The sequence below is a fragment of the Onychomys torridus genome, chromosome 1, assembly GCF_903995425.1.
Source record: "Onychomys torridus chromosome 1, mOncTor1.1, whole genome shotgun sequence".
Classification (NCBI taxonomy): domain Eukaryota; kingdom Metazoa; phylum Chordata; class Mammalia; order Rodentia; family Cricetidae; genus Onychomys; species Onychomys torridus.
This window is the reverse complement of record NC_050443.1, coordinates 141,538,258-141,561,168: the sequence shown is the minus strand read 5'-3', so window position 1 is coordinate 141,561,168 and position 22,911 is coordinate 141,538,258. Positions and strand designations below refer to the sequence as shown.

At 47.7% G+C, this 22,911-nt stretch overlaps 1 protein-coding gene across 1 annotated transcript in view; it reads right to left on the bottom strand.

Moving 5' to 3' along the window:
* The window catches only part of Klf9 (Kruppel like factor 9), a 28,449-nt gene extending 5,784 nt beyond the window's left edge, over window positions 1–22,665 (bottom strand). Inside the window, exon 1 of the mRNA XM_036207879.1 lies at window positions 21,057–22,665. Coding sequence (XP_036063772.1) covers window positions 21,057–21,561 — 505 coding nt within the window. The 5' untranslated portion in view covers window positions 21,562–22,665. The remainder of the gene's footprint in view (window positions 1–21,056) is intronic.
* Window positions 22,666–22,911: the final 246 nt, after the last annotated feature.

Below are 22,911 nucleotides of genomic sequence, written 5' to 3'. Positions count from 1 at the left end.
GCATCAGGAGTGATCCTGCACAGAGGGTTCCCGAGGGGGTCAAGAAGAAAAGGCAGCCAGAGAGCTTTGCATGGAACAATCCAAAGCAAATCCAAAACAAGCGAAAGGGGTGGGGGCCGCAAACTCTTGATGAACAACAAGCTTTGCACCTTCAGCAGATCTTGGAGCCCAAAGTGAAATCCACACTGTAACAACTCTCTCTAATTGAGCTTCTTGTGGCAAGGAAAACATTCTATGTGACTTCTGCATTATCTATTATGCCCAGCATTTATCGAACGTCCAGTAACAGTGAAGGGGTGGGCTCTAAGACCCCCACCCCAACATGGATACCATAGTCTAAAGACTTTCAAGTCCCTTGATTGGCATATTTTATATATTGTATATTTTATGTTTCCACATCATAAGCACATCTTATATATCTTCAATGATCCCTAGGCTACTTATTTAAATAGTTGTTATATTTCATCGTTTAGGGACTAATGACAAGGGAAAAGATCAATACATGTTTAGTAGAAACACATTTTTCCTGAATATTTTTTATCTGTATTTGATTAAATCAACTGATGAGGAACCTGCAGGTGCGGGGCCAGGAAGGTGTGTAGGGGTGTGTGTGTGTGTGTGTGTGTGTGTGTGTGTGTGTGTGTGTGGTGGGGGTGGGGTGTGCATTTATTTCTACACCACTAATATTGACCAAAACCTCCTCAGAAGTAGATTTCAGGACTCTTCTAGAATTAGGTTGTAGTCCTTCTAACTGCAACAAAAGCATCTATAGGAAAATGCTTTTATAAACAATGGTATGTTAAAAATAACAAAACTGGAGCGGGGGTTGACGGACGCCTTTAACCGTAGCACTCGGGAGGCAGTAGCTTGGTCTACAGAGCTAGTTCCAGGACAGCCAGTGCTACACAGAGAAACCTTGTCTCGGAAAACTAAATAGATAGAATACAATCAATCAATAAATGAATAAATAAACACAATAAGAGAAAATTTTTAAAAAACAAACAAACAAACAAACAAACAAACAAAAAACAAAAAAACAAGCTGGGCTTGGGATCCCAGCACCCAGGAGATGGAGCCAAGAGTTCATGGCAGCCTGGGCTACATAGTGTGAATCCTATCTTTAAAAAAAAAAAAAATAGCCAGGCGCACACCTTTAATCCCAGCACTTGGGAGGCAGAGACAGACGGATCTCTGTGAGTTCGAGCCCAGCCTGGTCTATTCCAGGAAAGGCACAAAACTACACAGAGAAACCCTGTCTCAAAAAACAAAAATAAAAAATAAAAATTATATATATACATATATATATATATTCATATATATAATTGGAAAATTGAGATAGAATTCACAGAATAATCCTCAAGTAGAAAAAGAGACAAGGCTCTCGCTTCTGCTCTCGGAACCTCTATCCGCTGCGCTGATGCTCAGGAAAACCGGGGAGGCAGCCTAAAATAAAGCTCTTGTCCTCCCAGAGCCTGTTAGTGAAGCGGCTTTCTTGGCAGTGTACCATATGGTTTAGCTTTCTCACTGGCACCTGTAGTTGTGAGTCAACTGAGTCAGAAAAAGGAGGAGTTAATCCCGTGATCTGAGTCTGGATCCAGGGGAAAATAGACTTCCCTCAATTAGAAGACAGTTGTATGCATGTCTTTAATCCCAGCACTCAGGAGGCAGAGGCAGGCAATCTCTGTGCGTCCCAGGTTAGCCTAGTCTACAGAGTGAGTTTCAGTACAGCCAAGGCTATTCACAAAGAAATCCTGTCTCCAAAAACCAAAAAGAAAAAAGAAAGTGTTTCCAGAGAAATGTCACGAATCAGCTACAGGCGACTGCAGCGTGCTTACTATTCATGCTTACACACACACAGAGAAAATTATAAGGGTAGCCAGGGTTCATTGTCACGACACTCACTTCCAATACAGCTAGTCACCATTTGTGATTCTTCCCTTTGCTCCTAATCTGGGTGCTGACACGGGGGAGCTTCCTTGGCCCCGAGCGTTTCAGAGAAAAGAGACTAGCCCAGATTCCAGAGCAAGCCCACAGTCAAGAACAGCCTTTGATGGATTCTTTTCACTTATACACCAAAGCTGACAGTTCATAAGTAGTCAACAAAGCCAGCTGTAAACAGCAGCTTTGAGTCTTATGGAGTACTTTTTGAAGAAAAAAAAAATTGGAAAAGCATCAGACGGGGCTTAGCAACCTACAGCCCACAGGCCAGGGCTGGCTTGCCAGAAGCCAAGACCAGATGGTTAAGAACAAGAGAAGGGCGTCTGTGTCAGAGTGGGATGAAATCAGCATCCATGGCTCCCTGGATCCTGGGTTGGGGTAAGGTCCACAGTCACCTGCAGAGTGATATCCTCTTGACTGACAGCCATGCAGACTCAACATGATAAAACCAGCCAGTTGTGGTGATGTTTTGTTGGTGCTCTAACAAATAAAGCTCGTCTGAAGATCAGAGGGTGGAGCTAGCCATTAGCTAACCAGAGAGGCCTGGAGGTCGGTGGGGACAACAGGCAGGAAGGGATAAGGCAGGACGGAGACAGGAGCTCAGCCCTTTTCGGGTCTGGTCTGAGAAGTCGTGGAGGTAAGAGGTGACGCTGGTTCCTTTACTTCTCTGTTCTTTCAGCATTTACCCCAAAATCTGGCTCCAATTAGAATGTGTGCTTCAGCCATTGGTGTATATGCAGGCTGGACTCTGCCTGGGAACCTACTTACTGTGTTCTCCTCTTCGTCCTGGTGAGAATGTTGCACAGAATCTATTATGGGATACACGTGAATGGCAGAGACATGGTGTCATTGGCAAAGTGTTACAGGGTTTGCACCTAAAAAGTGTAAGACAGAAGCCAGGCATGGTGAACACACCTGTAATTGCCACTCTTGGGAAGCTGAGGCAGGAGGTTTGCTCTGCAAAAGCCCATCTCAAAGAAAACAAACCACATGGGCAGAGAAGGAGGGGGAGAATGGAGAATCCTTATGCAGAGAGGAACACCAGGCTGAAGGGAACAGAGACCTTGCTGAGAGGAGAAAACAGGCCTAGGAACCCTGACCGCTCATGCCGCACTTCCACTCTAAGGGGGAAACCAAGTCAGGCTCACTCTTTCAGCTCAGTGCGGAGGTCAAAGGGCAATGGCCAGCCTTCTTCTCTCCATGGTACCCACAGCAAGGCAAGCATCAGTCAGAAGATCCTTAAGTCCGTCTGCAGTGGTAATGAGAGTTACCATTCTCCTGGGGGAAAAGCAGGCTGTTGCTAGAGTTGGTTTCTGGCCTTCTCAGGAAAACACACCCAGGGGCACTAACACAATAAACTCTGCCTTATTGGATCAGAGCTGCTAAGAGACCAAGGATCTGAATTCTCATGATTTACATTCACACTCCCCGCCCCTCTTAGCACAAGTTAAGCACCTCTGACAGACTCTTCAGAGTATAAAATAAACTTGACCAAAAAAAGCTACTGAACTTGGCACAGCGTGAGTAACAGACTTGCTCTGTGGAGACAACCAGGCCTCCGGAATGCTCCCAGGCCCACCATGGCAGGAGACAGACCGAGCTGGGCCTTCCAGCTCTGCTCACATTGCTTCTTAGAAGGAATTTCCTGGCTACCAGCAATTAGTCAGTCCTAATGGACTGGATCTCAAATGCCTCTCAGAGGCCGCTGAGTTGAAGGCTCGGTCCCCAGTAGATGGTGCTATTAAGAGGTGATGGGTAGGCTAGGAAATACAGCCTCATGGGGAAGTTAGGTCATCGAGGGTTATGTCCTGGAAGGGCATATTGAGACTCTGGCCCTTCTTCTCTCCTAGTTTCACCATGAGGTGACCAGCCTCTACTACCCCACACTTCCACCATAATGCACTGCCCCGTAGGTTCAAAGAAATCCAGGCAAGCAACCATGGCGGACCCTCTAAAATCGTGAGCCAAGATTAACTTTCTTCTCAAAACTGACATATCTTGGGTCTTTTGTCACAGCGTGGAAAGCCAACTGACAGAGTTGATGGTAAATATAGCTCGTTCTTGTTGGGAAAGTCCTGAAGTGAATGGAGCTGAGGCTCCATATATGAGAAGAGGGCACAGTGCTTGGCAGGTACACAGCCTGCCCATGGGCCCTTCCCTTCCTTAGCCAGAGAGGGCTCAAAGGAGAGCTAACCTTGCCATGTCAAGGTTACAAATCTAGAAATCAAATGCCCTCAACTGCTTCTTTCTGGCCAAAGCCAACCAACCAGGTAACAAATCTGAGAGGAGGAAGCTTCCTTTCCAGACCAGAATTCTACAAGTGTCAATCAAGAATCAGAGCTCCCTGCAAGTGCATAAAACCAGGCCTGCTTCTTCAGGAAAAACGGGTTTGTTTTTGGACAACAACAAAAAACTCACTCACTGTCTATGGGAAAAGGCATAATTTGGTATTGGAAAAGACATTACGGCGAGTGCACTTACAGACAGATGTGCACCTTGACAGATGCAGAACACTTGATAAAACTTAATGTTCCTCTCTAATAAAAGCTTTCGGGAAAACAACATTATTTAGCAAGTTTGAAGAACACACATCTGAAAGCTTCCTTCAGCTTAGGGCAGTTGTGAAATGAAAGTCCAAAGCCGTCAGGGACACCTGCCCTGCATTACAATGGATCTCTCTGTTCAGGAAAAGGGAGTGGATGCAGTTAGGTGAGGAAATCAGGGTGATTCAACCTTTTTGACTGAAAAGTGAAGGTAACTGGGGGAAAAAAATCCCATCTAAATTACAAGAGCAGGAGTCACGGCTTTGTTATGATCTGATCAGGAGCAGTCAGGATAGACCTATAAATGAAGGCTCAGGACCTTCACAACAAAACCACAAGATTCAAAGAAAACACGTGATGGACGATCATTCTCAGGTCCTTTTTAAAGCTATAATAATTAAGATTGTGAGACACCAGCTCAGCAATGGAGCAGAACTGAAAACAGACCCAAGAATCTATCGGGATTGAGTGTAGGATTTAGCACATGGTAAAACTAAGACACTGTAGGGATTTTGTACATGGTAATGGAGTATTTCAAGTCAGTGACTACACATATTTTTTTTTCATAATAACAGGGACATCAGACAAAAAGTTAAATCTGCAATCCTATCTTATATTTTTTACTTAAAGAGATTCTAATGGGCTATAAAGGTAAAAACTAAACAAAATACAGATCAATGTTTTTGAATCATGGCGGAATACAGGCTTTCTAAGCACAAAGCCATGAGCAAAATTTAAGGATATTTTTCTTAGTTTTGTTTTTGAGACAGGGTCTTTCTCTGTGTAGTCTAGTCTGGCCTCAAATTCACCATCCCCCTGCCACAGGTTCTACATGGATATGAAACTTTACACACATTATAAAACTTTATGAAACAAGAACTTGAGCGATGAGTTCATGAAACTATAGCACATAATAAAGATTAAAATCTATAATACAATGAAGAACACTTGCAAATCAAATAGCAAGATGGCTCAGCCATTAAAAATGCTTGCTGTCCAATACAGGCCACCGTAGTTTGACCTCTAGAAAAAGATAGATTCAGAGATATTCTCAGCATCCCCAGAAAAATGGGCCGTAAAGACAAAAGAATCACTTAGAAGCTGGAGGACCAGCATGTCTATAGCATGCAGCACGTAGAAACAACAAGACTCCACCCTCAACATGTTGAAAGAAGAGAACCACCTCCTAACAGATGTCCTCTGACCTACACACACACACACACACACACACACACACACACACAAATGTATGAGTACTCTGCATGTACGCCTGCATGCCAGAAGAGGGCATCAGATCCTATTATAGATGGTCATGAGTCACCATGAGGTTGCTGGGAATCGAACAGCGCTCTTAGCCTCTGAATCATCTTTCCAGCCCCGACTAAACAGGTTTTATTTAGGAATATACATGTATATACATATATATATATGCATATAGTAACAATTAGTGGAAAAAAAGAGACCATGAATTTGAAGGAGAGCAGGGAGGGGTATATAAGAGGGCTTGAAGGGAGAGAAGGTAGAAATGTTATAATTACAGTATAATATCAACAATTAAGCTGGGCAGTGGTGACACATGCCTTTAGTCCCAGCACTTGGGAGGCAGAGCCTGGCTGATCTCTGTGAGTTCAAGGCCAGCCTGGTCTACATAGTAAGTACTAGAATAGCCAGAGATATGCAGAGAGACCCCCACCTCGAAATTAATTAATTAAATGGGGGAGGGAGGGAAAACTTTGGTCGATTATATATATATTACGGGGGGGGGGGGGTTCGAGACAGGGTTTTTCACTGTGTAGTTTTGGTGCCTGTTCTGGGTCTTGCTCTGTAGACCAGGCTGGCCTCGAACTCACAGAGATCCATCCACCTGGCTCTGCCTCCCAAGTGCTGGAATTAAAGGCATGTGCCTCCACCGCCCAGCAGTCAGGATATATTGTATGAGAGAAGAATAAATTTTAAAAATAGGACAGCTCTGTGTTCCTTATTTAACAAGACGGTTACATCTACACACTTGAGATCAACCTCTGGCTTCACTCTGCACCTGCACAGACATGAACATATCATACACACTCGTACAAAATAATAGCCTACTGTAATAAAAGTGGACAAAGATGCAAATAAGAAATTTTCAGGAGGTACTAATGATCAAGCAATACTATGTAACTAGGCATAATGGGGCACATCTTTAACCCTGACACTGTGGAGCCTGATGTGGGAAGATAGCCATAAAAAAAATCAAGGCATGCTTAGACTACACAGTGAGACCTTGCCTCAAAATAAATAGACAGAGAGACAGACAGAGAGAGAGAGAGAGAGAGAGAGAGAGAGAGAGAGAGAAAGCAAAGAAAGAAACGCAACCGTACAAAGCCATCAAATCATGTTGACCAAGGCACCAATGAGCCAGGGATGGTAGCTCATCTACAGTCCCAGTACCTGGGATACTGAGGCAGGGGGACTGCCATGAGCTTGAGGCCAGTTTGAGCTACTTAGTGAGACAAGTAAAAAAGAAAAAAAGAAAGAGAAAGAAAGAGAGGGGAGGGAAGAAAGGAGCAGAGGGTGTGGCTCACTTGGTAGACTGGTTGCTTCCCAGCATGTATGAAGCCTAGGGTTTGATCTCACATAAACCGGGCCTGTAATTGCAGCACTTAGCAGGTAGAGGCAGGAAGGTCAGAAATTCAAGCTCATCTTTACAGTGAGATCTAATAAGCTTGAGGTCAGCAGAGGCAGAGAAGGTGCAGCCACCTCCATTGTGCAGATACAGATGATGATAGATGACAGACAGACAGACATGTATCTGACGTTTAAAGGAGCATGGTGACATATACACCTGCAACCCTAGCATTTAGCAGGCTACAAGAGGAGGCTTACAAATCCAAATCCAGCCTGGTTTACACAGTAAGCTCACGGCCAAACTGAGTTATGTGAAGACATTGTTTCAAAAACTAATAAACAGAGCCAGGCGGTGGTGGCACACGCCTTTAATCCCAGCACTAGGGAGGCAGAGGCAGGAGGATCTCTGTGAGTTCCAGGCCAGCCTGGTCTACAGAGCGAGATCCAGGCCAGGCACCAAAACTACAGAGAAACCCTGTCTTGAAAAACAAAAACAAACAAACAAAACAAAAAACCACCACCACCACCACCACCAAAACCCTAATAAATAAATGTTTCCTATATGAATATACATGTTTACTGAAACAATGATGCATTTGAGCTTAAGCTATTCCACAGATTATCAAGGAGTATTCCAAGATTGGTTGTTGTGCCATGTGCCTATAAATCAGCATTTGGGTAGCTGAGACTAGAGTATAGAGTCTGAGGCCAGTCTAGGTGACAAAAGTAAAACTCTGTCTAAAAAAAAAGGAAAAAAAAAGAAAAAAGAAAGAAAGAAGGAAAGGAAAGGAAAGGAAGGAAGGAAGGAAGGAAGGAAGGAAGGAAGGAAGGAAGGAAGGAAGGAAGGTAGGTCAGGTGGATCTCGAAGTCTAAGGTTAGCCTATACAGTAAACTCCAGGCCAGTCAGGGCTATGTCCTAAACAAAACAAAAAACCAACCCAAAACAAGCAAACCAATGTGTTCTGTGGGAGCAGAGATATATACTTCCTACAGAGAAATTAGTGGGTACTCTAGGTGTCTAAAGGAGAAAGAAAAGGAGAAATCACTGTCTCCTACTCCAACAACCCATTAGAAAGTGTGACCCTTTCGGGATACACAGCGATCCTCTCAGACTTCTTACATCTCCTGTCCTTTTTTCGAATGCTCTAGAAATGGCCCTCACCAAGAACAAACAAAAGGCATCCCTCCTCCTGAGTGGGATGTTCTGCCCATATTTTCAGGGCTGTCCAACTACTGCCATCCTTGCCAGGCAGAGGGCCAGTCCAAGAACACACCCTCAACCATGGTGCTTGCTGCTGTGGCTGGGTCCCACACAGACCCGCCCACTCTCCTGGCTGTCCACCTTGTCACCTTCCCTCCACCCCTGGAGGGTCTGCAGGGGCAGAACAAGCACAGGTACCCCCATTCTCCAGCGCTCTCATGTGCAAACTCAACATAACAGTTTGTGAACTTCGCAGGCAGAATCCCACCTTCTCCTACATAAATCGTTTTCGTGAACACTGGACTCAAAAAAAAAAAAAAAAAAAAAAAAACCACTGGACTTCTTAAGTCTCCTGCTCACCAGAAGTGTTGCCACACCCAAAAATGTTCTGAATGAGTAAGGATGCCTGGCAGCGTCCCCCACGATTACCCACCCCAGTACCACCTGTTCCACCCCTCTCCAGCAGCCTTTGCGGTTTTACTCTCTTCATGTTTGGTGGGTTTTTTGTTTTTCTTTTTCTTTTTCTTCTGGTGCTCAGGCTGTGGGAAGGAAAGCAGCTTGTGCACCAGTGTAGGCTCTTTTTTTTTTTTTTTTTTGGTTTTTCAAGACAGGATTTCTCTGTGTAGCTTTGTGCCTTTCCTGGAACTCACTTGGTAGCCCAGACTGGCCTCAAACTCACAGAGATCCACCCGGCTCTGCCTCCCAAGTGCTGGGATTACAGGTGTGTGCCACCACCGCCTGGCCAGTGTAGGCTCTTTAAAGGAAGTGGGTGTGTCCCAAGGCAATGCACTTGTATCTGTGGAGAAACCTGCCTGCTATTGCTTGCACGACCCCCACACTCAATAGATCTGTGAGAAACCCACAGGCCCCATGAAACTCCAAGGAAAGATGACAGACAAGATTCTCGAGCCTTCCAGTACTTAGCACAGCAGGATTGGAGTCTTGTGGCCTCATCTCAGAAATTCTAAAACTAGTGCAGAGGCAAAAATACGAACCCCAAACAGATCATTTTAAACACAAGAAAGGTCTGCAGCTTGGTACACATCACTAGAAGGCATTATTTAGGTCATTTACAGAATTTAGAGCTGGGGGCTCCTAGCCATGCTCCAAAGGCCTCATAACCACACAGCTAGTTCCAAAGAAACCAGATCCCAGCTTCCATGAGCTGGTTCTCAGGTCAGCATAGGAGATGTGAGGAACGAATGGCTCAGTGGTCCTACCATATCAAACCAGAAGCAAATACTCAATAACTGTCTCCGACACATGGATTCTCTTTCTCACTCCATTTTTATGATCACTGATTTCTAACCGGTCAGGTTTCAGAAACAGCCAGCACAAGGGGCGGGTGATTTGCCCAAAGACACCGCACAGAAGTGCATGACCAGCTTAAAACCCAGTTCAAATGCTTACTTCGGTTTTGTGCATACAAAGAGATACGATGTGATTACAAGAGCCAAGGCTTGAACGGAAAGCAGAGAGGCTCTTTCATGCCCGATTTTGCTTACTGTCTTCCTGGCCCTTCTTTCTATATGCAGTTAAGGGGCAGGGGTGGCACTGTTAAGGCAGTTAAGTGGCCATTCTGCCAGCTTTAAGTTTCAAAGTAACATCTTTAAAATGTAGAGCACCCAAGCCTGGAGCTGTGGCACACATCTGAACTTCCAGCACTTGAAAGGCTGAGGCAAGCAGATCATGAGTTCAAGGTCATTCTTCGCAGCCTAAAGAATTAAGGCTAGCTTGGGCTACACGAAGCCCTGTCTCAATAGACAAAAAGCTATACACCTTAAGCTTATTCTCCCTGGATCTGCCAAAACTTCCAAGACCTTGGAGTCCACATGCCCCCCAGGCCTACGATGGCTCTGCTTAGAATCTAAGCCTTAGATTGTTCATCTGTGTGATAGTGCAGAAGCAGCAGGCCTCAGTAGAGACTGTGCTTGGAATTTTGATTGTTTCCTGGGCTCATACCCTCTGCTGATGCTGGGCAGCAGTAAGCTACAGCCCCCAGCCAGCCACAATCAGGAGGGAAGCCCTATGGTCCACAGTGGCTGTGCTGCTAAGTAAGCTATGTTTGAGGCTTACCCGGGCCTTTTCTACTTTCTGTTATTTTCAGCCTACAATAGGCTTGTGATCAGAACAGGATTCAAAGAACAGCATTCGTATAGATAGGTGTTAGAGGTCTCTAGGGAGCGCCAGAGCTCTTCACTCCTTTTTACAGACACACCCGGAAGTGCTTAGGAAAAGCTGCCTTCCCTCAGCCTCTACTGAACACAAGTCTGTGGAAGCCCAGGCTAGGTAGGCCCCACTAATGGCACCTGAGGGGCTGGACTGCTGTGGCCGAGTGGGTCATTCCTCTATGCAGATCTGGGTTTCCTCCCTTCCAAATGGGGAGAGAAAGGACTAGGTGCCATTGGAGGAAGACAGTGTCACAGAGCCCCAGGATCTCACTCCTGCAGCTGCTGTGCAGAAGCCCTCTTCAGCACATACTATCAGTGAGGATGGGGCATATAGTGGCCGTGTGAGAGCCAATGGAGACCACCAAGCTGCAGGAAGGACTGTCGCATGGATGACCCTTCATAATGCCAGAGCAGCAGGTGAGCTTGCTATTCCAGATGAGATATCACTCAGGGAAAGAAAGGCAAAGGACCCCAAATTAGAGTGGCTGCTTTAAACTTTACCCTAGGAAAAAAAAAAAGAATAGAGCCGGGCGGTGGTGGTGCATGCCTTTAATCCCAGCACTTGGGAGGCAGAGACAGGTGGATCTCTGTGAGTTCGAGGCCAGCCTAGTCTCCAAAGCGAGTTCCAGGAAAGGCGCAAAGCTACACAGAGAAACCCTGTCTCGAAAAAACAAAAAACAAAACAAAAACAAACAAACAAACAAAAAAGAATATAAATACATTAACAAGCCATTTCTGCAATCCTAGCACTTGGTAGGCTGAAGCAGGAGGATTACCTTGAGTTTGAGGCCAGTGTAGGCTACAGAATACAGTCTTTAAACAACAACAACAACAACAAACTCACTTGTCCTAAATAGAGATGTGACTAAGAACTCCTAAACTGCCAAGACAGCATTATTTTCCAACAACAGACAGGGGAAGGCTGGAGCCTGACTGTCTATACCCACTCTACCAGCTAGCTAGGCTGTGACAAATGAGGACTAAAAGTGACAGGTGATGCCACACCATCACGTCTCCAGCTTCTTCTCCCCACTGGGGCCCGCACAGCGCTGGTATCAGGATATGACTGTGGTGACAACAGTCTTATTCCACACAGGTCCCCATGAAACAGCTTGAGTCACGAATTCCTGAATGAGCCACAGATTCCCCTGGTTTAGTGCTTTAGGCTATGAAGTGCAGGTCTGAGCTTTCCATGCAGGAAGCAGCCACACTACCATGTCCCCACAGGATCTGACAAGGGGCCCAGCTGGCCTTGGGTGTTCTCAGAATTTATTCCTCCTGCCTAACCTTCCCCAAGTGGTCAGATTAGAGGCATGCCCTTCACGCCCAGCTTCATTCTGCTTTTGTCTTTGAAACCATAATGTTATAAAGCTACAAGGGAAATATGGCAACCCAGGAATTTAAGTCACTTTGGTGTTTTGTTTTGTTTTGTTTTTTTAAAGCTCTATTTTCTGTTTCTTGTATTTAGTGTGGTGTTTCTGTTGAGTACTGTGCACACACACTGAAAGGATTTTGGAATCTCAACTGGAACCACTACATGAACGACTCGTCTTTACACAGACTTTATCTACAGCACCGTGCATAATAAATGTTCATGTGAGTGTGATTCACTCCTCCGAGCTCTGAAATGGACAATCTGGAGTGGAGATCATGTAAACACCTTTGACGATCACGCTACTGCTGGTAAACTTGTCCCGTGTGAAGTTTTTGGTCTTAGTCTCTTGACCATCTCCTCAGGAGGGGCTGCCCATGTGTGTGAGCACTTGCAACACATGTTGATATCACCTGTTCTCTGCAAAGTCCTTTCTGTCTGTTCACTCGTGGCCTATCTTTTCCACTAGGCTCCAGAGAGCTGAGGAAATAAATGCTGCTCTTTGGTGCATGTTGCTTGCAAGCCTAAGTGGACATAGGTGTTCTATTTGCCTTGTCTGGCCTAAATTCCATCTTCCTGTGTTCCAAACAGTCCTTCCTCTAAGTCCTCGTAGTTCAGGAGCTGAGCCCACACCTTCAGACTTGAGAGGCTTGGATGAGATGGAACCTAGTCCTGCCACACTGATGGTTTTCATAAGGGACACACAATTTAAGCTCAGCCGTGGCTGAAAGCCTGGGCCACTTGCTGGAATCGTTAGGAATGGGAAGTAGTCTTTCTGTGTGGCTTTGCTGAATTGGCAGGAAGTGTGTCTGGTGTTGCTTGGCAGCCATTTTAGCACCATTCAGAGAGAAACAGTTAATGAATGAAGCCAGAGCCAGCAACAGGGTGGCAAAGCCATAGAGAGAAGGGACAGAGAGGACACTGAATGCCTGCATCCTGAACCTGGAGCTCTATTTTTAATTAAAAAGACATTTTTGAAAGCTTTGCTAAGTAGCCTAGGTTGGCCTCTAACACATGGCCCTCTAATGCCGCAGCCTGTCAGGTGTTGGGATTATAGTGTGAGACATCACACACAGAGCACTGTTTTCTATTAAGCAAGTCTATGAACTTTCTTGCTTAGAACCTGTCTATGGGTCCCAAACCCAGACCCTGTAGTTGGAGTTGCACGGGCCTATAATCAGAGCACCCGGGAAGCTGACACAGGAAGACCAAGTGTTTGAAGACATCCTGGCTAGCCTGAGCTATATGGCCAGACCCTGTCTCAAAAAGACAAAAAAGAAAGAAAGAAAGAAAGAAAGAAAGAAAGAAAGAAAGAAAGAAAGAAAGATGAAAGCAAACAAAATAAAAGCAGATTGAAACAATAATGAGAAAATGGGTTCTTTTTCCAGTTGGAAGTGATCAATTTCGAATGACATGGGGAGTCAGGATTTGTGTGGACTTTCCCAACCAAGGCTCAGGAAAACCATCTTCACACCAGAGCTGGGACACAAAGAAGACAGCCTAACAAACACCAAAGAGCCCTTAAGAAACACCGAATCGGGATAAAGAGATGGCTCAGAGGTTAAGAGCACCGACTATTCTTCAGAGGTCCTGAGTTCAATTCCCAGCACTCACATGGTGGCTCACAACCATCTGTACTGAGATCTGGCACCCTCTTCTGTATACATAATAAATAAATAAATCTTAAAAAAAAAATTAGAAGAAACACCGAGTAACTTCTCAGCAGGAAAAGAGTCATGAGGTTAAGGTCAACAGCCCTCACTTACAATCTTCCAACCTAGAAACATAGTAGGAACTCGCAGCACAACTTGGAATAGGTTAACTAACTAGTCTGACTCCTCCTAGTAAATGAGAAAAACAGTACATTTCTATCTCATGGGAGTGCTGTTTAAATATGACACACGTTGCCGGGCGGTAGTGGCTGCGCCTTTAATCCCAGCACTCGGGAGGCAGAGGCAGGTGGATCTCTGTGAGTTTGAGGCCAGCCTGGTCTACAGAGTGAGATCCAGGACAGACACCAAAACTACACAGAGAAGCCCTGTCTCGAAAAACTAAATAGATAGATAGATAGATAGATAAGGCACACGTAAGCTGTTTGGCCCAGGACCTGACACACTACATACCCAACATGACAGCACTCACGAAGTCACAATGGCCATTTGCAGTTGACACACCTTTCACTTGTAACAGTCACTCAGAATCACCCAATGATACTAAGTCCACCTAGAATTTTAAACAAAAATTCCAGGACTCTCGAAGGTTTCTGGGATATATATGTAAAGTATTTACCTTTAATTGTAATAATTCTCAGCCTAAGATTAGCATGCTAAATCTTTTAAATGCCGCCTCAGAACTTGGCCTCAGAACTTCAATAACATGTAATTATGGAACTCCATTTTACAGGTGAGAAGCCTGAGGTTCAGGGACATAAAAGCTTTGCCTGAGTCCCTGTGATGACTGTAAGGCAGTCAGGGATAGGCCCATGAAGAGTATGCTAAATAAAGGCCATGTGCCCAGTCACCGTGCCCCCGCCCCGTGCTGAAGGTAAAGGTTCTTCTAGAAGCCCCCTCCCTACCTTCTAGCTCCTCAGGAGTCTATTCTGATGGGCCAGGGCTGCCTCTTCACTGACTGAAATCTTAGAGCGGGCCCCTTGGAAAGGGCAGATAGTGAAATTTCCCCACCCTTCTCCCATTTTTCTGAGCAACACTGATCTGTACAATTCTTCCCAGTCTAAACTGTCTGGTGTCTGGGCTGGTGAAACGGCTCAGTAGTTAAGAGCACTTACTGCTCTTTCAGAGGCCCTGAGTTCAGTTCCCAGCACCCACATCGAGTGGCTCACAACCGTCTGTATAATTAATTCCCTCTCCAAGGGATTGGGCACATCTGGCCCCTGTCAGCACCTGAACTCATGTGTGCATGCACAGGCAGACCTTCATATAATGAAAACTAAAATGTCCATCCTCCCCAGACTAGCGCCTGGGCCATTTATCCTTGTGTCTACCCAGTGGTTCCCATAGCCAGTTGTCACCGACTCCCAGAAGCATTCATTCACTTCCACAAAGAGGGAGGGAGATTCTCAAACATGTCTAAACTTCACTGAAGACAAAACATGGCACTGTCTGCATTTCAAAACCTAGTCATTAATTTTGTATGGTATAAGCTCCCATGGTTTTATTTTAATCTATTTAAATACTGTCTTCTCACTTTTTCAAAGGACTCAATCTGGTCAGTCAGAGATGAATTCCACTCTCTAGTTCATAGGAGTGATCATTCTCAACCTCATTTTAAAGTAAATTCAGGGTGGGCGGTGGTGGCTCATGCCTGTAAATCCCAGCACTCCAGAGGCAGAAGTGGTCAGATCCCTTAGTTCAAGGCCAGCCTGGTCAACAGAGTGAGTTCCAGGACAGCCAGGGCTACACAGAGAAACCTTGTCTCAAAATTCAATAATAATAATAATAATAAAATAATAATAATAATAATAATAAATATATTCGGAGGCCTAGGGATATAGTGCAATGGCTGCTTGCCTAGCACTCGGGAGGTTCAGGTTCCATCTCCCAACTCAACACATTCATTCACTCAAAGACCCAGCAGCTCTGGCCTTGGATGATGAAGTGGGAAACCTTTGGATTCCAGGTCCAGATTCTCATTCTCACCAGAAAAAAGGGAGCTTGAAGGCAGGCCTCACTAGCACCAAGTGTCCAGGCACAAGTGGAAATGAATGTCCAGGAAGACCCCCGGGGGTGGGGAGAATCTGCTTTTCTCTTCTCTATTGGGGGAGCCTATTCTCTTTAATATTAGCATTAGTCCTACACTTGCTGAGGAGGCTGCTTGAGGTCAAGACAAGACAAATACTCACTCTTGGCCTGAATGCACCAAACTGGTATTAAAGTTCTTGGAGCCTTCCAGGAAGGGAGAGCAAGGACTCTCCCTGAGCTTTGCCTGGGACTGCTTCAGGAAGTGGGGTTGGCTGGTAATAAAAGGGCAGAGGCCGGGCCATTCCACCAAGCCCCTTTGGAAGATTAATTCCCCTAAGCAGTATTTTAGGAATAGATTTAAAACAACAACAACAATAAAACCCTGTTAATTACAGAGTCAAACCCTCAGGAACTCACAATGGAGGGAGACAGGGGCACTCACAGACACAAGCGGGCGGCCACAGGCTTTGACGTTTTCTACAGAAAATTGGAGGCACTAGAAGATTCCAGGATAAGCTCAGAGTCACATGCTAGTGAAGGCAGGAGGGCTTTTGTATCCTGGCAGTGTGCCTCCAAATCTCCCAAGTTCTTCCAAATGCTTCGGCAGACCAAACCCATCTCAGAGGGTGGGCACATGCTCTTTTACAGACAAAATGATGGATGAGATGACCTTTCAAGGTCACGTCCAACCTCTGAGGTCTATTCTTTTCAGACCAACAACAACTACTGCCACCAAGTGCTGAGTTAGGCCTAGGCCTGTGACTAACTTCCAACAAAAAGTGGGGCAGACTGGGAGCCAGGATTACTCAAGACCACTGCTGGAAGGATCTCTCTTTCCCTTTTTAACAGCAGTGGGTTTTTTCCCTTCTTTATTGCCTCTCCTTTTTGCATGTGCTGCATAGAAACAGAAAGTGCCTTTGTACCAATTACTAGGCATTAATTTACGCTCCTCCGTGGGCGCTGGGCTTGCTGGAGAAACACTAGGGAAGGGTGGGAGGGTGATGTGGGGGAGGTTTCTAGCTGTACGCTCCCCCCACCCCGGAATCCTGAGAATAGATAAGGCAAGAGAGAGAATAAAAAGCAGACTAAGAAACACAACGGCCTGGGTGTTGTTTTTCAATACTAACAATGCTAATGATAGGGAGGCATCCAGAAACCTAGCTGAAAGCAGGCTCCAAGCGGAGCCAGCCCTGTGGTTTTAGGAGCTGCTGAAAGAGCGCTCGGGAATCATCTGCCCACTTTTCCTCTCAATGAACTTATTAGGGAAGATCGTTGTCAGCCACTTTCCCAATATGTCCTCAGCTGTTTCTCCCTGGGAAGTTCACTTTGGGAGTTTCCCACAGACACTGCAGAATGACACGGGGTCTTGGGAGAAGCATCAACAACAGGAATGGAGCCCCAGAGTCCTCTTCCCTTCACAGCATTGTGTCTGAAGGCAATGGGGTGCCACCATCCAGAGGACCCTGTTTCCTGTGGGGGCTCCCACCTCCAACCCTGGGCCCACTCACATTCCTTGGAGAGGGAAACCAGGGAAACGCCCACGTGCTTTGTAATTGTACCCCATTTGCATTTCATGCTGTGAAGCAGAGATGCTTGCCAGCTTCAGAAGAAGGCCACCCTGCTTTTTCAGTGCTAGGACAAGGAGATGGGGTAAGTAAGAGATGGAGGAGATCCTTCTTTCCTTCCATACTGGGAACACGAGTCACCAGGGTGGGGCTCTATCTCCAGAGGAGATTTCAACTAGGCCAAATAACCAAAGGCCACCCAGTCCTGAACTCCAGAGATGTGCACCTTATCTGGAATCTACTAGCAAACCCACAAGAACCCAACAAACTCAGACACCCATCTTCCCTTCTGTATGTGGTTCTGCACACCCTTCTCTACAATTCATTGCTACTTCTCTGCACAGGGCACTTGAAAGTGAGTCTAGACATTCTCACTAAGGTGGGGGGGTGCCCATCCCCAGGTGGGCAAAAATTGGCTCTTTGATAGTCAAAAACAACGTGGCCCTCTAAAGGGGCACAGTCCATAAGTAGCTCTATAATTTATCCTCTCAGTGTTAAGATACCATAGAGTATCAGGTGGGCATTTGTAGAATAATGTCATCTCAAGTCTCCTTAGGGGATACATATTGGGAATATAGTAGAGGAATACTCCCATAGGCAAGTCACCTCCTCACCAGTTGGGTTCAGTTGTAAATACATCCAGGAAGGATGCAGTTTATGAAATACTATCCCATATCACTGTGGGAAGCTGCCTGGGAAGACTAGGTCAAAGAGCACACCTCCTTAAGGACCAGAGCACAGGGTTTCCTAGTACTCATAAAAAGAGGAGGAAGTGATAAGGACCAGGTGACAACTCCAGGGCCTCTCAATCTAGGGCTTGCGGCCACAGCCAGAGTTGGCTCTGGCCCTGAAATCCAGCCTCCCTGGGCTTTGGTTTGGGTGCTAAGAATTGAACCAGGGCCTTGGGCATGCTAAGCATACACTTCACCACTGAGCACCTCTAGGCCTAGAAGTGGCTTCACATCACATTTCTTTGTTTGAGACAAGGTCTCACTATGTAGCCCTGGCTGGCCTGTAACTTATACAGATCTACCTTTCTCTGTATACAGATCTACCACATCTGGCTATATCACACTTAGACTACCACTAGACTCTCCTTGACCAAACAGGTAACTCCAAAGCTACAGAGAATAGTGACAGAGCCACTGAGTAAACTGGAAAGAAACTTTTCCACATGAGTTAGAATTGCCAGTATAGGGCATTCCTAAGACCACCATACATTCTATTCCAAAATTGGAGGAAGGCTTCTGTTATGGACACTTTCTCAGTCCTTTCTGCCAGACAGTCTGAGTATACAAGGAAAAAGTATAAGCCTGGTGTACATGCCTCTAACTTCAACATTTGGGAGGTGTCGGGGGTGGGGGATGGGTCGAGGGGGATCCAGGAATATTTCAAATTCAAGTCCAGATTAGCTATTTTTGCAAGACCTTGTCTCCAAAAACCCAAAATAAACCTAACTAAATGAGGTCCACCCAAGATAAAGCAGTTCAGACCAATTGTTGCTAAGGCAAGGATCCGGGCCCACCACTATTTGCCAGATCTTCTGATTTTTCCAGAGAACTAGAAATCAGGCCTTATGCCAGAATCCTGATTTTTAGATGCTGGTAACTAATGAAATTTTTATAAACCCTGTGCCGTCCACAGCAAACAAATCTGCAAAGCAAATTCTGCAGCAGGATACTCTGGTTTGCAAAGCCCAAATTATGACAAGGCTGCTTAGGGTCTCAAGGAACAGAAAGGCAAATCCGAGCCTAGTTCAGCCCCCTCAACTGTGTCCTTCCTCAGGACACCGTGGAAAGAGCTCCACGGAATTAAATAAAACAGTTTTTGAAATGATTCCACTTTTAAAGCTGCCCTATGGAAGCAGAGCTGCACAAGGCTCTATAAGGAAGTGAGCAAGCAAGGGGGATTCTCAAGGGAATGTGTGGAGCAATACTGAACATGGGGGCGTGGCAGGGATTTCAGCTCTGAAGCTCCGAGGCTGTCTCCAGGCCCCTTCAGGATTTAAGAACCAGCAGACAGAAAATCAGGAAGTTCCTTGCCCCACCCAACCATGATCTAACCTGAAGCTCTCTGAGAATCCAAGTGCCTTCTCGTCAGTACACTTTAGGCAACATCTGTAGAGGCTGGAGTTTCTGTCCACACTAGCAGGACAGAGTCCTCCACCCCTCCCCCAAGCACCCCCCCCCCCAAACATAAACAAGACCCCTGCAATCACCACACCACCAGAACCTAAAGAATGACTTAAGTATTTAAAACAGGAAGAGTATTTATTTCACTTTCTTTTCCACTCTGAACTGTGTGAAAGGTTCTCCTGAAACAGCTGAGCCTGACATGCCTTATGGAGAATTAAAGAGCAGCACGCATGCACGCACACATGAGCAGCCATTTCTATAAACGCCCGAGAAAAGCACTCAGCCGAAATGGCCCAGAATGCTGGGTATCTACTGCTGAGCCACGGAGGCACTGCGGGCCTCCCCACTTACACCATTGGGCAGCCCTCCTGAAGGAGAAAATGCCTTTGCTCAAGGTGGCAGTGGGTGTCCATGTGAGCTACTGAACCCAGGGAACATGGCTGACATGGCCAGGCCCGCCCAACAGCTGTGGTGAGTAACACGCTGAGTTCATCATACACCACTCTTCGCCTCCTAGGGCCCTACTAAAGGTCACACCCCTCACTGAGGGTACAGGCCTGTCTAACTGCCTTATAGATTCAAACTTCCAAAGGTGCTGTTTCATATGGCAACCTAGATGTGGAAACCTAAAAGCACCTGTTTTTTCATGATCACTAGGAAATTCAGATTTATATGGGTGTTGGCAGCCAACCTCCAAGAGACTCATTTTCCAAAGGAAATAAAGAAGAGGTGGTTTACACAGTCCTTCTTTTAAAAGGCGAACAAAGCCGAAAACCCTTACAAGAGCACCATTTTGAAACCAAAGGTTCAGGATCTCTCCTACAAAATATCAAACCTTCACACCAAAAATCCTCTATGCCTTTCCACACAATGCCAACAACTTCTTAAGCGCGCTGTCTCAGGGCCGAAGGGAAGGGTCTGCTGCCTGATCCTAACAGCAATTACAAACGATCCTTCCCAAGCTGATCACACAGCACGTCCACATGTGAATGCTTTCCAACTTGTCCTGCGCATGTTGAATTGGAACAACCACAGCCAGTTGACCAAGGTCCCTCTAAGTCCCTAATGCCCATTCCACACAGCAGATGTCTTTCCAGCCACGTTGGTGTATGCTGCTTGGCCTACCGCTAGCAGAAGCGCCCCACATTTCATCCCCGAGGCCCTGAACTCCAGCAGAGACCACACCTCTCTACTTAGGGTTCAGGTGTGACAGATCAGCACTGATTCACGTCCCTTAGGAAGGCTAACTGGTCGCAAAGTTAATCTGCCAACCATTCCTTCATCAGTCTCCCCTGCAGCCTGGGGCAGTTTTATTTTAAACCTCTCAGGGGGCTCTTGGCCAAATTTAAAACCACCTTGGCAAGCCCTGAAAAGTAGCCGCCATCCAGCTAAACGAGTCCTTAGTCATCCCTAAAAGGATTCACGCAGAGTGCGGCTTCTCCCCCACGCCGCGACCCCTCCGCTGCAACCCCACCAGGGAAGGGAATAAAAAAGCTGCGCCATCTGACTGCCCGCCGCCAGCGTCTCCCCAGGTGGGGCGGCCCCGCAGCTCCGGGGTGCGGAGTCCCGGGGGCGGGGCGGGCAAGGGAGGGGCGGGCCCGCTCCCCGGCCAAGCCACGCAAGCCACTCTCTCAGGCCGGCAGTTTGGGGGCTCCGGGTGGCTCCTAAAGGTTGGGGCCAAGTAAGGAGAGAGTGCAAGGGTTAAACAGCATCTTCTCCAAAATGTTTGCAGCCTCTAGGCCGAGTGCGGAGACCTGGGCGCCCAGGAATGCTGGCCGGCCAAAGGTTAGCTAAGCCCAGAGCGGGGGAGAGGCGACGCCGCTAACCTGTATGCACTCTGTAATGGGCTTTAAGATGGGAGGATTTTCCATAGACTTTCCCACAGCCACTGTAGGGGCACTTGTGCCTCTTTTCGGAGGCGTGTTTCCCCTTCGCAGCCACTCCAGAGTGGAGGAGGGAGAGCGGGCTGGGCGTGTTGCCAGAATCCTGTCTCTCCTCCGGGCTGTGGGAAGGACTCGACCCAGATTCGGTGGTCACGTCGCTGTCGGATCCTATATCCTCATCGGGACTCTCCAGACTGTCGCTGCACACCGAGGGGGTCTGGATGGGTCTGTACTTGTTCAGGTCCAACAAGCTCTTGGCGATGGTGACCAGCGTACAATAATCCTTCCAGGTGTCCCCCGGGTCACCGTGCTCCTTGGTCACCTCGCGCTCAGGTAGTCGCAGCCGCTCGGCGTCCGGAGCGCCCCCATGCTCCGGCACGGCGGTGCGGTTGGAGATGGAAACCAGACACTGGGCAGCCACGAAGTCCATGTAGGCGGCCGCGGACATGGTGCGGGCGACGGCACCCCGGGCGGTGCGGCCAAACTTGACGGTGGCTGCGGAGCTTCGGCTCGCCCTGCCCTGGCCTCGGACGACGAGCGGTGCGGCGAGGCCGAGGGGGCGGGGGCGCGGGAGCTTGCGACTCGCGGGAGCGCCGAGGCGACCTCAGCCCCTCATCTTTACGTAACCGGCTGCGCCTCCGCACGCAGCAGCCGCGGCCGGCTCCGCCGCTGTCGCCGCCGCCCTGCCCGGCGCCCCGCGCGATTCCCCGACGGGCGCGCCCTCCTCCTGAGCCGCCTCCTTGGAGAGATGCCACACGTGGCGGTCGCAAGTTTATTCGACTGCAAACGCGTCCGAGTCGCGGGGAAAGGCAACTGCGAGCCAGGCGCACGCCCTCGGCCGCCTCTCCGCCGAGCTCACGCCCCGGGGCATCAGCCGAGTACGCGGACGCGGGGGGCGGGGACCGAGCGGGGCGCCGCGCCTCCTAGAAGACACTTCTTCCCGCGTCCGCCGACGGCCGCCGAGCCCCTGGTCCTGCCGCGCCGCGCCGCTCCGGCATTCTCCAGCTCAGTAACAATTTCGCAGAATCCCATCACGTCACAATCCAGGCCCCCTCCAATTGGCCAGTGGGGAGGGTGATTCAACTCTGTTTACTTTCTCCCCCTGCCAGTCAGAAGGGCCCTTCGGTGGAGAGGTGCGTCCAGAACTACGGCGCGCGGCCAATCCGACCGTTCCGTTCCGCCGCCGCGTGCTGCCCCTCCAGCCCCGAACGCTGACATTTAAAAGGGAAACTGTTCGGTGCCGGGCGGCGCAGCCCCGCGGATGCCGCCCGGTCCGCGCGCGCGCCCACGCCTCCCGGCCCACGTGCCAGCTGGCGTGGCTTGGAGACGTATCTCCCCCAGGCGGTTACACCCGTCCCTAGGGACGGAACAGAACTTCAGCTTCGGGTTTCTAGCCCTCAAACAGTTAAGTGACTTCCTGCAAACGCTACAGTCCCAGCAACCGGCCTTCCAATCAAAAGTAAGTTGGTTGATGTCACTGGCATTGGCTCAGCCAATCAGAAGGGCGTTCCGAAAGCAAGCGCTCGACACTTGTAAACCTGCGGAGCTGTAGTGGAACCGGACAGATCTTTACATTTTGTGTTGCTGGTGGTAACCCTGAAGGATAGGTGGGAGGATGTAGTGATTAGTAAATGCAGCATGAATCTAGTTTTAAACAACCCTTCAATATGGCAGGCCACGTTATCTAAGGACAAACTGAAAAGACAGCATCAATTCTTTCTTGTTTGGATTGCAGCACTTTGGACCTGGCTAAAAGTTCTTCCACCCCACACATAAACTGTGAGAAATTCATCGAAAA